Raw genomic sequence first — 17,662 nt, 5'->3', positions numbered from 1 at the left:
CTCAGCTTTAAGTGTGTAAAGATAACACTTGGACCCTTGCTACATCTTTTTGAGTAAGTGCCTTCTGATGATATGTCCCACGGGCTCTGGTCCCGCTGCCATGTGAGAGCCCAGCAGTCTCTATCTGAGAACTAGGAAACTCTCACCAGGCACTGAATCTGTCAGCACCTTGATCTTGTAATATTTCCAGGTTACATATCTGTGAGGACAAAAGTTTGTTGTTTAAAAGCTGCTTAGTTTGTGGCCTTATCTATTTTCCCCAAGTTGTTTTGCAGAAATGCTCTTAGTAATGGCTGACTATACATCACTCAACTCACCCAGCCCAGAACTGCCATCTTCTTCCATTCTTGACACCTTCAATCATTGTAACCATGACCTTCATCTGTCATGCATTGACCATGATTAACTCCTCACAGACTCCTAAACTCATCAATGGTGTGCTCACTGCTGAGCTCATGTGAGCAAACTCTCTGTGAGTTTCTTTAGTAACTAATTTGGGCCATGAGTTCTCAGCAGTGCTATACCTCTGAAGTGATATGTGCAAAGCGTACACAGGGGCACTTAACTAGTCATAGACTACAAAATAAGAACAATCAAAAGCTAGCTTTATTTGCATTGATGGCTCAGTGCACATACATATGAATCAAGCCATCTTCTAAATCTCAAGTATTTTGGAATGAAGGGGAAAGGCAGCTCAAGAGGACACATGACAACAGCACAGCTGAATGAAAATCCAGTCATACATGACGTCATCACTAAGTGACATTATCTACTTTGAAAGTTAAAGCAGAAAAAGGTCACTACTTCACCTCCTTCTAGCTAGCTCTGGTGGTAACCTACAAAGCTCAAAATCCTTTGATAATCCTGTAAGTTTTCGAATCTATGCATAAAGCCCAATTTGGATTATCCTGATAATGTTTCAGTCTGAAAACTTTCCCACATATTTACAAAACTTTCCCACATATTTACAAAAACTTTCCCACATATTTACAAAACCAATCCCTTACACTCTCCTTCTCTACTGTCCCAAAAGGCTCTCCTGTCAGAATGATAGAATCCTATTACTGTGTTTACTATTTCAGGCTATTATTGTGTTTGTTATTGGTTTTGAATCCTGGTTATAATGAAAAGAGCAACTCAAGAAAATCTCCATAAAAGTGCTGTGCCCTATAAACACTCCCACTACTGCAATAGTTCACACAAGAAACAGTTCATGAGCATGTGAGACTGACTGCAAGGCAGTCAAGTGACCAGTGTCATAGCACAATAGGGTGGCACATTCCCAGTCTTCCATCTGCACATTATTCTGTAATCGAGTTTGGACGGCAACAAAGGTGGGTACACATCAGGAAATAAGATGCCAATTAATAGATGCTTGTTTTGCTGCCAGCCTTTGTTAGGAGGATTTCATATGTTCTCTTCTGGGGATATGGGAGAAGAAAAGATAACCTTTTTCACATGTTTTCAAGTCGAGAAGAGCAAAAGAAGAAAGAATGCTGAAGAAAAATCCTCTCGAGGTATTCAACTTGAAAAAAAGAAGCCAGCAGGTAAGATCATCATTGCTTATCTCTTAAAAAGAGATAACTATCATCCAGGTCAGCACTGGAAAAGCCATGCAGGACATATGCCACTTTGACTGCCCCCATCCTTTCTTCCAGGAAGCCAGGCCGTGTCTGTGATCTGCACCTACCCAGGCTTTCAGAGTGCTGTTAATTCTCTGTGCTAATTCTACTAAACTTAGAAAAAGATGCTTGCCTCTTTGAATGTCTGAACTTTGCAAGAGCAGCCCGAGAATAAGAGAGATGGGCCAAGTGAGGGAAAGCTTTAGTGGCACACACATGGGCTACCACTGCAAAACACTGTGGCTGTGTCACACGGGGAAACTGCAAGACTTCCCAGCAGACACCACAACCCATTATTAGAAGGGCTTTGCATGTGAGAGGGAAAAAATAAGAGCTCAATACTTTGAAATATTTAATTTATTATGATTTTAGTGGAATCAATAGCAACTTCCAAATGTGAGCCACACCATGCATTGATTTACATAATCTTAAATAGGTAGACTCTGAGTTACATAAGAATCTGCACATCCGAATTTCTCCTTTTACAGAGTTAAATGGCTAACACAAGTCAACAATTTTATTTATCACTTTGCATATAGTGCAGGGAAGCCATCGTATTCATCCTTATTCACCATAATTTACAAAGTTGGCTTTTGTGTATGTGAAATTCTTATGTATTGAGACAGGCATCAGGAAAAATTAGAGTAGGGTAAAACTTAATTGTATCTTTATAGATGATTTAATACAGAAATTCCATCTTTTAAGTCTAAGCTTCCAGCTGTGAACCCAGAACCTCATAGATCCTAGCTCTGTCCCCTGTCTCTCAACTGTCTTCTTAAAATGCAGTCCCATCATCCTGCGTTTGGTTAAATACAACAGTATGTTTGACAATGGCCAAGCTTGTGCCCTCTTCTCTGTGGTTTATATGTGTGAAGTCCATGAAAAAATTATGAAATTGCTAAAATGCCACAAAATATTCAAAAAGGAAACTTTAGTTGAACTTACGTCGATCCTTAAACCTGAATATGGGCAATTTGATACTCCCAAACTTTAGCTATCTTAGATAAATAACAGAAAGATGTTTTGGCTGCAGACGGCACATGCACAGCCCACTTGAAGATTTACAGCAAAGCCAGATCCCTGTTTCCTGGTTGCCAAGGCAACATGGCTCACAGCCCTGCCTTCCAGCTCCCCCCATCACACACACACACACACACACAAATGGCTAGATCTGAACTAAGGCAAACTAAACCCTTCTCTCTCTAAGCTCCATCTCAGGTATTTGCTCACAGCAACAAGTAAGGTAAAAAAAGAGCCATAAAGGAAGGATGTGTCCAAGTTCTTGCAAACTACTTTCTGTGGTCTAAATATTCTGACAGCTAACTTTTTCCACAGTACAGATACACTTGCTAGTTAAACCTCCAATGGTCTCTATGGGTTAACTTCTTGGAGTGTGGAGGAAATATCTATGCAATTAAACTTTCAGTTTATAAGCTAAGTTTCTCAAGTATGGACAGTCAGTTTTCAATTACAAAATAAAGCTTTATGCAACATGCTATAGCAGTAACTAAGGAGAAAGTAACATAGTAACAAAGTAACAGTGACATAGGAGAAAGATAGTATCATAGCTAGATGCTGAATAGATAACAGACAGACAGATGCTGGATAAATTAACAACAGATATGCTGGATAGATAACAGATAACAGATAAATAATTCAGTAACAGAGAGACAGATGGAGGATGGATAGATAGACAGATAGATAGATAGATAGATAGATAGATAGATAGATAGATAGATAGACAGACAGATAATGGATAGATAGATGGATGGATGAATGGATGGATAGACAGACAATAGATAGATAGAGGATAGATAGATAGATAGATAGATAGATAGATAGATAGATAGATAGATAGATAGATAGACAGACATACAGACAAATAATGGATGGATGGATAGATAGATAGATAGATAGATAGATAGATAGATGATGGATGGAAGAATGGGCAGGCAGACAGACAGACAGGTGATGGATAAATAGAGGATGGATGGATGCATGGATAGATAGATAGATAGATAGATAGATAGATAGATAGATAGATAGATAGATGGAAGAATGGACAGGCAGACAGACAGACAGGTGATGGATAGAGGATGGATGGATGCATAGATAGATAGATAGATAGATAGATAGATAGATAGATAGATAGATGATAGATGGATGGATGGATAGACAGATAGGTAGACGGACAGACAGACAAACAGATGATGGATAGATAGAGGATAGATAGGTAGATAGATAGATAGATAGATAGATGATAAGGATAGATGATAGATGGATGGATGGATGGATGGATGGATGGATGGATGGATGGGCAGACAGTTGGACAGATAATGGATAGAAAGATAGATAGAGGATAGATGGATAGATAGATAGATAGATAGATAGATAGATAGATAGATAGATAGATGAACAGACAGATAATGGAATGGATTGATTGATGGATAGATGGATGGACGGACAGACAGAAGGACAGACAGACAGACAGATGATGTATAGGTGATAGATAGATAGATAGATAGATAGATAGATAGATAGATAGATAGAAGATGGATGGATGGCTAGATAGATGGATGGGTGGAGAGATGGACAGATAATGGATAGATAGATGATAGATAGATAGATAGATAGATAGATAGATAGATAGATAGATAGATAAGGATAGATAGATAAGGATAGATGATACATGGATGGATGGATGGATGGATGGGTGGACAGATGGATGGACAGACAGATGATGGATAGATAGAGGATAGATAAATAGATGAGGACAGATGATAGATAGATAGATAGATAGATAGACAGATGATGGATAGGTAGATAGAGGATGGATGGATAGATGAGGATAGATGATAGATAAATAGACAGACAGACAGACAGACAGATAGTACGCAGGCAGATAAGCACTGTCTTTCTAAAACAAGAACTCTGAGAGTGAGTGAGTGTGTGTGAGTGTGTGTGAGTGTGTGTGTTAAGTGTATGCATATACACACATGTCAGAGTCAGAGAGTGACATATTTTTCTATTTCTCCAGACTTTAGCTTCTGAGACAGAGCTTCTTATTGAACTAAAAGCTCATCAATTAGCTAGGCTCACAGTCCATTGAGCCAGGGATCAATGGACATGGATCTTCCTGTCTCCAATACCTTTCCCCTATCCCTACTGCCTTCACCAGTTCTAGAGTTACAGATGTACACAATCATGTCTGGCTTTTACAGGAATGCTTTTACAGGGTGCAAATTCAGCCTTGTGTTTGCATAACCAATACCTTACTGGTGGAGCCATTCCCCAATCACAAATTTTTCTTCTTTCTTATGAGTATGTGTGTGTATGTGTGTGTGTGAGTGTGTGTGTATGTGTGTGTGTGTGTGTGTGTGTGTGTGTGTGTGTGTGTGTGTGTGTGTTATATGGCATGGTGCTTGCATGTGAGTGTGACTACAAGAGCATATGTGTGTACAAGCAGATGCCAGACAGATGTCATTAGGTGGGTATCTTCTGTTACTGGTCTTGTTGCCCTACGACAGAGCCTTTCAATGAGCTGAAAGGTTGCTGTTTCAGCTAGTTTGGCTGCCAGTGAGCTCTCGGGATTCACCTTTTTCCACCACTCAGCACCAGGTTACAGGCATGTGCAGTGGCTTACAGGCATGTGCAGTGGCATACAGGCATGTGCAGCTGTGCCAAACTGTACCCTTGCATGCTCAGAACTCACTGAGGTCCTCAGGCTTACAGATAAAGTGCTCCCACCCAGTGAGCCCACTCCACAGGCTCCTCAATCTGTTTTAAGCTACGTTTTCTGTGTTTCTAAGTGCCCCAAACCAAAAAAACATCATAGTTAAAATGTTTGACTCACTACATTTCTGGATCTACTTTGATTTACTCACCCACTCACACAAGGATTTGGTAACTCCTAAGCCATACACAAGTACTCCAAGGGACTTCCTGGCTAACACAAGTGATACTTCCCTCTGATGGCAGTACTGTGGTTTCTGGAACAGTCTAGAAGCATATCTGTGCTCTGAGCTTCTGCCACTGACTATTCATTAACATGTAGACACAACTTAAAGAACCACACAAAATTGGTCACCCTATGGAGGTAGTTTTTTTTTTAATTACTCTCTTCTGGAGCTCTTTAATATTGCTAGAAGGTTTTATCCAGATAGAACCTTGTGTTATGCAAATATAACATGAATTATAATTTTATTATGGAGTCTTAGTCCATGACAGAACATCTAAGCCTTGGTGAGTTATAAAGAAAATGTGGTTGTTTCCTCCAGCTGGAGGAGGCTAGGAAGTCTAAGAGGTGAAGTCACCTGCACAGGACTTCTTGCTGTGTCATTCCACAGAGGACAGAAGGGGTCAAGTTCACCCTTTTATCAGGAACTCATACCAGTACAATGGCATTAATATTGATCACTTCTTAAACGTGATCACATTTCAACACTGTTGCATTGGTTACTAAGCTCCTAAGCACCTGCATTTGGGGGGTGCAGGCAAACCAGAGTATGTACTACAAGGTCTCACTGAAAAAAAATATAAATGTCAGAATGCCTAGGTATGAAATGAAACATATTCAAAGATAGAAAGGGACTTTTGTGTGGGATGGAGGATTGGAGTCTGCCTGTCCCCCTGTTCAGCTCCAGTAAAGTATCCCCAGGGCTCTGTGCTCTCCAGAAAACACGCCAAGCCAGCAGGCACAATGAGTCAGATTTTGTTCTCTAAACTAGCTTGTTGGGCTAGAGTTGAAGCTCAGCATAGAGTATTTGCCTTCCATGTAATGCAGCCTGTGTTCTTTTTTTTTTCTTTCATTAAATGTTCTATTCACTTTACATACCAACCACAGATCCCCCTCTCCTCCCTCCTCCCGCCCCACAGCCTTCCACTCAACCCACCCCTCATTCCCACCTCCTCCAAGGCAAGGTCTCTCGTGGGGAGACAGCAGAGCCTGGTACATTCAGTTGAGGCAGGTCCAAGCCCCTTCTCCCTGTACCAAGGCTGCACAAGGTATCCCACCATAGGCACTGGGCTCCAAAAACCCACTCATGCACCAGGGATGAGTCCTGATTCCACTGCCTGGGGGCCCCCTAAACAGTTCAAGCTAAACAACTGTCTTGCCTGTCCAGAGGGCCTATTCCAGTACCATAGGGGCTCCACATCTATTGGTCCACAGTTCATAAGTTTCCATTAGTTTGGCTGGCAGCCTGTTCACTATCACCAGCACATCCACTACAGCAATAATAATGTGAGGTTGTACCAGAGTCCTTTGAGCCTTGCATTGTTCAATTCATTCATGTTTGCTAACATGCAAGTTGTTTCTCTAGCACTTTCAAGAAAATATATAGGCTTAAAATTAACAACTGTCCCTTCCTCATGACAGTCTGTTACTGTGAAGAGAAATCCTCTTTTGTTTGTTTTTTAAACTGACCAGTGAAGATAAATACTTATTTTTTTGTGTATAGAAATATCACCCCTAACCATTGTCTACAACAAATGAACTCCTTTTATGTAAAATCTTTGCAAAATGTATAGCCTCTGATTCACAGCAGGAGAAAATTTACTTTATTTTGTATTTACAGCAAAAACGACAGTAGGTAATATATATTATATAATTATATAATATATGCATTATATTATATATTATACATAATTTATATTTCACAACTATGTAGAAAGCATTTGTTAATTTCAGTATTTGTTAATCCTATGAACAACATGTTAAAATTTATTTTTGAGTTAAACGTAGATATGGGGTAAAATATGTGAAGATGGAATCTATATCCTTTTTCAAAATGAATAAAGAAGCACAAATTAGGGCTTTTAAATGAGTGCAGTTTTGTTCACATCTTAATTTTATTCTTATTCATCTGAATATGAGAATCACTAATGCTGACATTTTGTTTTAAATGTTGTTGTGTGATGTTTGAGCTTTGTGGGAAAATGCAGAGATATAACGGCTAGCGCTTAGTGATGGATTCTACATCCTGATGCAGTCTTCTATAAACTTACAAATAAGGCAAATCTACACCCCAGCCCCAGAAAGCAAAGCTGGACTCTGGTTTGAATCAGTGGCACAGCAAATCACCAAGAGATAGGACCTGTCTTTTTGTCCTTTCTTCCAAATTTTGAAGACAGATAATTTTCTTAATGGCTTTCATAAATGGTCCTAAAGTACACTGCCCTAAAAAAATTAGCAAGCAACTGAAAACTACCACATCTCTGGATAGCACTGCTGGGGGAGGAAAAGCATGGCCCAAGGAGTCTCTATAAAAAGCGCAACCTCAACTCCTGGACTGCGTGGAAAGGCTCATGTGCTTTCCAAGTAGAGACAAAAATTCTGTGTCAAAACACAATGATTGGTTTAAAATTACCCATACCAACCCTGACACAGGCTGAATTCTATGGGGCGAGTGTAAGCTTTTACTCTTCTTCTGCTTTGAAATCAGCATAAAAGCTCCCCAGTGACAGAGGTAGCAGCTACAGAAGATTTTATTTGCAGCTTATGGCATTATAGTGAGTACAATTATATACATTCTGACTGAATTATGTCTCCTGAAGTTAAAAAATAATTTCATGCATATTTGTCTAGAAGACTCTTCACATGATCCCAAATTTCAAGCTATAAAAATATCTTCTTGGAAATGTTCATACCTATTCATGCACTTTCTATACATTCATCTGTTTGCTTTCATTCATATAATTTTTTCCAGCATATATGTCATAGGCACTTCTCAAGTGTCAGGCAATAGGCAATCACTCCTCACAGACACAGCACTGCCTCACAGAGCATGATTATGGGAGAACCAACAAGGGAGACAGACAAAGTGAAACAACCAAATAAAGTCGACAATTGTAATGTCAGAAAGAAAGAACATGGTTTCTTTAAAAAGTGGAAGGGAAAAGCCTAGCTTAGGGTGACACCTCTACTGACTCCAACACAGAGCATGGGTGCCACTCTCTAGTAAGGTGAGCTGGAAAAGCCACTGAAGCAGGACCTGGCCCAGCCTTGTTGCACAACACATTTGTGCAAGTGTCCCCTGAGCACACTTCTTCATCTGCATCTTTAATACTTTTGTCAAGCTGATTACCATGTTTGAAGATCAATATGATCTTCAATGCTTGCAGAATGTAAAAAGAAAAAGAAAATGAATAAAAAATAAACCTACATAGTGATGTAACACTTTTACACTTCAAAAGATTTCAGCTGTCCCATGTACTTCATTTACTCCTCAAAATACAGTGATCATTGCACATTATAAAACACAGACCCATGTGACCAAAAAGAGAGGCTCTGCTACTATGCTGTCACAGATCACAGATTGTGGTAAGTCAAGTACCAGATCCAAATCTCTTGACATGTGAAATCACAAAGTCTACAATCTGACTTAAGCCTTTCTTTCCCAGAGTCATGTATCCTCATGCCCCGAAACCTGTGTTTCTTTAGTTTCTGTATGCATTTAAGTGAAGGAAGTACCCTCTCTTTTAATGTCTATGAGAGAAACATTCTTCATTAAACAATCACAAGATTTGACAAGGAGAGCAAACAGCAGCAGCCACTTTTCTGACTGCTTTCATTTCCAGTCATCGACGGAAACACAAGCAAAGAGTTTGCTTTTGGAACCTGAAGACAGAAGCTGGTCATGATTGTCAACAAACTAAATTCCAGTAAATTTCCTGCCAGATGTAATTGTTCTTTAAACGTGCATCGATTAAAACTAAATATTTACATGCAAGGCACCATAAGCTCCCTGAGCAGGCTCACGGAGGAAGCCATTCACAACAGGAAAATGAGGGTAAGATCCATTTTTTAAAAGATCTAACAACACAAGCTTTACAACCTCCCTAGAGGGAAAGACAAAAAGCATTTGCCTAGGGCTCCCTATACCATTCATTCTAATATTAAACACAAGCCTCTCTTCATAAAGTGTGTTATGTAAGGGACTGCTGTAATCTATTTCCTAAGTTCATTTATGCTTTCTTATAAGTGCCTGTCATTGATGTACGCTCATGACTTAGGCATGAAACATACCAGCAGCGAAAACTAATGTCCTCAATGAACACCCATACTTCTATGTGCAGCAACCTGGAACCAAACACTGACACACTCTGTGGACATTCCTGAGAGGGCCTTCCTGGTAAGCAGTTTTCCAGCCCCCAACTGGGTCAGCAAAACACTCTTCCCCTGGCTGAGTCATTCCCCAGCTTTCCTCTGAACTGAAAGCACTAACACATTCCCTATCTTTGAACTGCTACAAGCAATTCTTATACAGCCCTGAATGTGGCTCATATCTGTAGTGGAGGAAGAGGGGACAGACACCTTTTTGATATGGGCTGCAGTGTCTTGACTAAAGTTTTCTTTGTGGAGTCCTCCATGATAGAATGTTGGCATCCATCTGTGCACTTAAGACATGGGATCAGTGAGTCACCTGAGACCAGAGTTCACAGATTTGGAAGTGGAACCATAGCTTGCTAGGCCTAGATTCTTTCTAAGTACCATAAGGATTTGAGGATTTAGCCTCCTGCTTGCAAACCAGCAGAGTGCAAGTTTGACCTAGGTGCTCCATCAGTAATCATCAACAGCAAAGCAACTCTGAAGTCAGAGAGCAGGTGTCAGACAATTCCTCAAACCCTTGATCCTAGCCTATTCTAGCCAGAGTATTTCTGCTCTTCCTTCTCTCATGTGGGAAAAAAGTCAAGAAAAATGAATTAATAGTATAGGTTACATGGAAATGTGCATATGAGCATGAGCATGTGTGAACACAATGTGTGAACACTTGTATATGGACATGTGTGAATATGTGAACATTGTGTGTGAACATTAGTGTATGTCCTTATGTTGTTTTTAATAAGTACCTCAAGTTAACCCTTTGCACCACTGGAGCTCTACTACCCTATGTTGCTTTGTACACAAATAAGAATGTGTCTATTTAAAAGGTAAAGAGGCTCCAAAAGGCTTCTTAAATGTGCTCCAACTGTGTTCTTCCGCACTATACTGTTTTTACACCTAGATATATACAAGTGGATTTGTAAGGAGAAAAAGCAACACATGACACATTAACATAAGAAAGCTAGACTCACGAAAATAATAACCTTGCTTACTAGTTTTTGTTTGTTAGTTTGTTTGTTTTTGTCAACTTGACTAAATCTAGGTTCAACTGGGGAGAACGAATCTTCATCAAGAAAAGGCCTCCATGGGACTGGCTTGTATGCAAGCCTGTGGTGCCTGTTTTTGAGTTGTGGCTGATAGGGGACGATCCAACTCACTGTGTATGTGTGTGGGGGTGCGGCCACAACTCCTCTGTCGGTGGTTCCAGTTCTCTAAGAAAGAAGGCTGAGTAAGCTATAAAGAGCAAGCCAGTAAGCGGCGTTCCTCTGTAGCTTCTGTATCAGCTCCTGCCTCCAGGCTCCTGTCTTGAATACCTGACCTCAACTCCTTCAGGAACAGAGTGTGACCGAGGGGATGTAAGATGGAATAAGCCTTTTCCTCCTTAATTTGATTTTGGTCACTGTGTTTATCACAGCAATGGGGCCCCCAACTAAGACTGTGCCTATGGATGCTGCCTAACAGGGGTGAGGGTGAGACACAGGGATGATGGTGCATATGTGCATGAAATGAGAAAAATAAAAAGATCTTGTAGCTACATGTTCTTTAGAATTGAGTTAATTTTGATGGAATAATGAAGTGCAAGTCAAATTGTAGAAGTAGTACTAGAATTGCTAGAATTCAGATCCTACCTTTTGTCCCCAGTACTTTATACTGAAGAAATAAGATGTGTAGTTTACACTATGAACTAACAAATCAATACCCGCTTCAGTCAACAAAAATCTCACTTAAATACTCCCAATTATTTGTTCTATTTCTCAGCAGTTCCTTGTACTTCCTATATTTATTCATCTGTCCATCTATCTCATCAATATGATTCTTACACAAAGACCACTGTTAAACACCAAAATCACAACACAAACATAATAATCTTAGGTAGATAATATTCTCACACATATATAGTCTCTCAGAAATCTACATACTGAATCTCAATCATTACATTACTATGTATAGTTTTCAAGATATTTGAAACTTTAAAGCAGGTGCTAAGAGAAACAAAACAAGTTATAGCAAAGAAATTGATGCTGACTGATCACTGTCAGAGAAGCCAAATAAAAAGTTGAAGAAAAGAAAAACTAGAAGACAAAAAAATAATAATAATAAAAGTAGAGCATCTCCAGTATCCACACACCAAGCTATGGGAAAAACCAATTCTGTGTATTAAAGCACCCATTTCTATTCCTAATTATTGTAGAAAACACCAAAAGGAGTGATCAGATGACACAGTCATATACATAATTTGTGTATTTGTTTTTCTGAGACCAGAGGCTCCGTGGGAGCATCGTCTGCACATCTTCCTGCAGGTAGACAGCGCTTTACAGTTTTTTAAGGAGAAAGGCACAGTATTGTCACTGTGCAGCAATGGCCCTCAAAACTCATAAACTCACAAACATGCATATTTTCATCTCTCCCACCAAGCAATATATGTGTTTCTAAACAATATAATTCAAAGTATTGTGAACCTTCTTATTTCATTAAATGTATGATCTTAGAACCATGTCTACGAAGCTGCAGAGGCAGCTCATTGTTATAGTGCATGCCTAGCAGGCACACAGCCCTAAATCTGACTCCTTACACTGGAAACAAATGCTTGTGTGTATATATTTGTATGTGTGCATATGACTGTGTATATTGTTTATGTGTATGTACATGTACTTCTGTATATAAGTGGATATGTTTGCATGTAGTTGTGTGCGTACATATGTTTGTGCATATGTATTTATGTTGGTAGGATCTTCAGGAAAATTTACAACAAACACGTGAATTTTTATAATCATTTATCTGCCATCCTTACTCCTTACCATTTTGTTCTCTGTATGAATTTAAATTGTTATGAAATATTTTCTTTAAAGCATATCTCAAATCTTGTCAGTTTACAAACTTCCACTAATTACCTTGTGAAATCTCTGGTATCATGCAGAAGGGCCTAGACAACTTGAGTGTCTTCTGCTTTGAGTTTCCGTCTCCGTCTGCTTTGAGTTATTGTCTCTGATTATATGCAAAACTCTGATCCTGCTCATTCAGACATTTTTACCTTTGCCATTTTTTCCCTGATCCAGATCATTCTCTACTGCTGATACCAGCCAGAATCCATGCCCACGTCCAGTTTAATTCTACAGTCTTTCACGAAGCGTTCCACCTCCAAAACATCTCTTTCCACCTACCTTTCTCCTCTCTTTCTGCACCTCTTTACCCTGCATGCCAGTCATCTACTCTAGTGGGGCTTATCATGTCCTAGATTTTGTGAGAGTCATTGTTACTCCCAATAGTTACAACACTCTTAAAGCTAGACTACTTATTACTTGGCAATGATTTCTTCATTCGTAATTTACACTACTTGGTTTTGTGCAGTGATCAAGTAAGCCCTTAACTGAATGAATTACTTAAAAGAAATGACTGTATAATGTCTCAAGCCTTAAATTCACATGTTCTTTGTTGTTTCCTGCCAAGGGTGACCCCAAAAGTAATAACCATTGCTGCATATGAGGTTCTTTTATAATAGGGCGCATGTCATAACTCTTACGTACATGTGTGTTCTACAGTACAGTGTTGGCTAATCTGCTTCTGGGAGGAAGAAGGCACTTCACATGGCTGACAATCATATCTATCCAAGGAGCTTTGGTCCCCAATGCTACTGAGGCCTAATTTATGTTCAAAATAAAGTTATGTCTCCAAAGCCAGAAAAAGTACTCCCATGAGAATGCAAAATGAGGAGGCATGAAAGAATTTACTATGGCTATGCTGTGTACAGTTATTCTTATACACTTCAAAACTGCTCTAAATTTTAGTCTAGACCTTCAATTTATCTGAGACCATGAACTAAGACAAATAAGTGACATTGTTAAGTGTATCAGCTGTCAGCACAACATCACAACACCTAGATAAGGAAGTCATAAAATGTACAGTGGTGTGCATTACCACCCTCCCCTCATTCTTCTGATCATTTTAACTCTGTGTAACATTCTTAAAGCACCAGTCAACACATCTTGCTTCCATCTGACAACCAATATAATGATGTTTGACATAGTGACACACTAAACACTCACATAATTAGTTTCTCAATATCTTGAAATTCACACATGAAAGTTTTCAGACAGTGATCTTGAATATATTAACTTGTCACCATAAGGCCATAAAACATAGCTTCTGAACAAAAGTATATTGTAAAGATAGAAATAAGTGCAATATGCATAATGCTTATTTTCAGTGTGCACTAAAGTCATGTTCTTCCTGTGTTTCTGTGTTTTATATTGCACTACCTGGATATAAAGATGTCCTGAGTGCTATACTTTGAGTGAAAGGGGCAGAAAACAAAATAAAACTAACAACAACAACCAAAAAAACACTGTTATTTCTATTTCTTTTTTATGGCACTGAAGACCAGTACTGTTGATCAAAGTACAGTCTTGGTGAATGTTAGGTAGGTGTGCACTATGTTCCTGACTTAGAAGTCCAGCCTCTCATGTCATAATTACAATTTTTTGAAGATTATAGAAATAAATTTGGTAAGATATTTTCCTATAAACCCCTAAATAGCATATGTTTAAACATATATCGTATACAATATTACAGAAAATTGTCCTCATTCATTTGTACAAACTATATCTCTATAATTTGATATAAAGTTTCTTAAAATGCTGCCCACAAAACACCTGTTTTAAATTTGAAGCACTATTCTTGAGTGAGAATACCCCAAGACTCCACTGTAGCCCAGACCTGTCAGAACTCCTTGGAATGAGGCACTAGACAGTATGAATTGAAAGCAAGTTTGCCCATGTGATTCCAATGTACACCACGTTAATAAGGAAAACATACCTACTCATATTCTCAACATCGTAATGTTCAGAAGAAAAGTTGCCAAATGATAGCTTCCAAAAAGTATTATTTCCAAACACCTATTCTTTGGATTTCTACAGTGCCACTGAACAGAAAAATCAACAAACATGTTTCTTAAATTCACAACATCACTTAGCTTCTTATTTCTTGGCGCATTAACGGGGGCTGGGGGGACCGTCTCCGCACCTGGGGATACTGATCTCCTCTTTCCACAGGTCAGAATATTTGATCTGTAGCATAGGCATAAACCCTGACACTGGAATGCCAAACCTTCCAGAGTCCTGGCAAGGAGTCCTCCCCCAAAAGCGCAGGGCAGGGCTCTGTCAGCACCTAGGACAGCGCCCGGAGACGGAAACCGGGCCTCAGAACAGCGGCTGAGAACTGGGAAACCCACCCGAGAAGCCTCTAGACACAGACTACAGCCACTTGATCTTCTCTCCTGCGGTCAGCAGATCTTTCCAAATGACAACAAAGGAAATCCTAAGCACCTTTCACCTAGGGATGCAAGCCGCCCCCACACCCAGTCTCCCTTCACAGTCCTCAGCGCCTGTTGCTAAGGGAGGGGAGAAGGCGCTCAGGAAGCCTCGCGACCAGGTGACAGCCCTCCTGAGATGCTGTATGCTTCGGGTGGCGCTGAGGACCGGGACTCTGGGCCAGCCTAGGACCCCGCGACAGGCCCGGCGCCCACGAGAGTGCAGGGAGCGGGGCAGGCAAGAGCCCGGCGCCAGAGCGCGCGGCTTCCCCTGCAGACCAGGAAGCCCAGGCCGGTTCAGGCCTCCAGACCAGCACGGGAGACATATATGGGCCCAGGCGGCCGGGTAGGGCCGGGGACAGCTTGGGGAAGCTCAGGCACTCACCATGTTGACTTCAGAAACCATGTCGATGCTGGCGATGTCGATGTTCATCCCCACGCAGACTGGGGGACCTGCGGGAAGCGCAGCACACCGTGATCAGCCAGGCTCCAGCAGGGGGGACGGGTGGCTCTGAGAATGGGGGGCTCGCAAAGGACCACCCACCCACCCCGCTACAGCCCCCCGGAGGCCGCCCCCGCCTCCCTCTCCACCCAGACCGCCAACACGGTGGATCGCGCTTCCCGCAGCGGCCGCGCGCATCCCACTTACCCCCGAAGTCGGGTCTCAGACGAATGTCGTAGCCTTTCAACAGCTTGTCGACCGTCTCCTTCACAAAGGACATGTTCCCGGGGTCGTTTACGCTGAAGGAGGGGCACAGGGCAGAAAGAACAGGGTCAGGCAGCCGCTCACCCGCCAGCGCCCGGCGCGCACACAGCGCGCCAGCCCGCGCCCGGCCCGCTTCCCGTCAACCCACCAGCGACCCTACCTCTGGGCGCAGCAAACCACCGCCACCAGCACCGGGGCCGAGAAGATGCCGAAAAGCCTTCCTCCCGCAAAGCCCCACATCCCTTCGCCGCGCCCCGGCACGGGGGAGGGGGCGCCCCGCCGCCGTCGCGACCCGCAGCCGGGGCTGCTACTGCTGCTGCCACCACCGCCGCCGCGCTGGCCCGGAGCGGAGGAGGCGGAGGGGGAGGGGGAGGAGGAAAGCAGGAGGAGGAGCGGGACGGGAGGGAGGAGCCCTGGCGCGGGAGCGCTGGGCGGGCGGAGGCGGGGGCGGAGCCGGCCAAGAACAGCACCCGCCCCCTATGTGTCCGCGGTCGCGGCGGGGCTCTGGACACCCTCTCCAGGCACGGTAGCGGCCGCTCGGGACTCGCGGGGAGGGGCTGGCGTGCGGCCGCAGATCCGCGCTGGTCACTGCGGGCGAGGGCCACGACTGCGTGGCGCCTGGCAAGGCGGGGGATGGGCCACAGAGACAGGTCCTCTGAGCTCCCTGCAGCGGGACAAGGGATGGATGGGATGGGACCCTGAGATGCAACCGGAGGGCAGCAGAGGCGTGGGAAATGCTCCGCATCCCTAGCGGTATCCCACCCTCCACCTCCAACCCCGCCCTGCTCTGCCCGAGACCCAGGGAGCGCTGCACAGAGCCTGGGCGCGCTGCCTGGTCAGGAGCCATGCTGCAGGGCTGTGAGGAAGCCCCATCCTCACCTGCTGGGCTCAGATCCTCGGATCCCCAGGGTCCAGGAAAGCCAGACTGACAGCAGCAGGGCCTGGAGCCCGGAGCACATGGCGTTGCTCCTCTAGCCTAACCTGAGTGGGATCTGCTCCACTCCACCGTCACTGAGCTAGGAACCAACGGCGACGTGGGGATCCCCGCCTCCCTCCGCCCCTACTCCCACCCCCGGGCTTTCCCGCCTGACCCATCTTCCAGCCCCTTGCATGGCGGCTCGATAATCTATCAAATATGACTATGTGAAACAGGCTCCTTGAGCTGTGCCTCTCCCCGTGTCTCCTGCACAACCATGTGAGTGCTGAATCTTTCCTGCTCACAGAGATGCATTCATAATTAACTGTAAAGAGAAATCTTGTCGATAAACTGGTATCCAAGCCAGACTTAAGAGACCCTGGCCTCTCATTCCAGTGATGGGAAGTAACGTGTCTTTTCTGGTGCACACCAGAAACATCCACACGTATTTTAAGGTAAAGATCTTTGTTTTCCGTGTGGCTAGCCACCATCCTTTGGCGGTCATTAGAAAACTGATTGAATAATTGGTCAAAAACAAGAGCTGGTGCACACCCCGATTGTGTAACCACTGTACACCCGCTGGTGCCCATTCCACCTGTACATCACTAGAATACACCCACTGGCGCCCTCCCCATCCTATGTATCACTACAGTACACTCAAGGGGTGCCTACTCACCTGTGGCCACAGGTTGCCTGTTTTTCTATAGTGAATGATAATTTTCAATTCAAGTTTCCCTGTACCTGGGCTTCTAACATTGAGGAAGATGGTTACAGGAGACCCACAGATCAAGTCTGTTTCTAGTTTCTGTAGACTGGTTCAGGCTTTCAGGCTGTGATGAGTGCTTAATAATACAACTACTTGCCAGTATTGGCTCAGTTTTTTCTTTCCATATCTTTTCTTTTCTATTACCATGATTTATGTCAGTAAATATCTAAATCTAGACTTTTATTCTTAAGCTGGCATGTTTCTGTGCATTAATTTTAAATATCTTTGCTTTTCTAAAAATCA

At 42.6% G+C, this 17,662-nt stretch overlaps 1 protein-coding gene across 2 annotated transcripts in view; it reads right to left on the bottom strand.

Moving 5' to 3' along the window:
- Gabrb3 (gamma-aminobutyric acid type A receptor subunit beta3) overlaps window positions 1-16,728 on the bottom strand; it is a 241,550-nt gene extending 224,822 nt beyond the window's left edge. Inside the window, exons 1-3 of one of the 2 annotated variants that reach the window (XM_006995698.4) lie at window positions 16,617-16,728; window positions 15,681-15,772; window positions 15,417-15,484 (exon numbers count right to left, since the gene is read on the bottom strand). In XM_006995698.4, the coding sequence (XP_006995760.1) occupies window positions 15,417-15,484; window positions 15,681-15,772; window positions 16,617-16,696 (240 nt within the window). In that variant the 5' untranslated portion in view covers window positions 16,697-16,728. Of the gene's footprint in view, window positions 1-15,416; window positions 15,485-15,680; window positions 15,773-15,897; window positions 16,097-16,616 lie in introns of those variants that run through there. The other variant, XM_006995697.4, reaches the window with a different exon arrangement.
- Window positions 16,729-17,662: the final 934 nt, after the last annotated feature.

The sequence above is a fragment of the Peromyscus maniculatus genome, chromosome 1 (genome assembly GCF_049852395.1).
Source record: "Peromyscus maniculatus bairdii isolate BWxNUB_F1_BW_parent chromosome 1, HU_Pman_BW_mat_3.1, whole genome shotgun sequence".
NCBI classification, from domain to species: domain Eukaryota; kingdom Metazoa; phylum Chordata; class Mammalia; order Rodentia; family Cricetidae; genus Peromyscus; species Peromyscus maniculatus.
The sequence above is the reverse complement of the archived record's forward strand: the minus strand, read 5'-3'. Positions and strand labels throughout refer to the sequence as shown.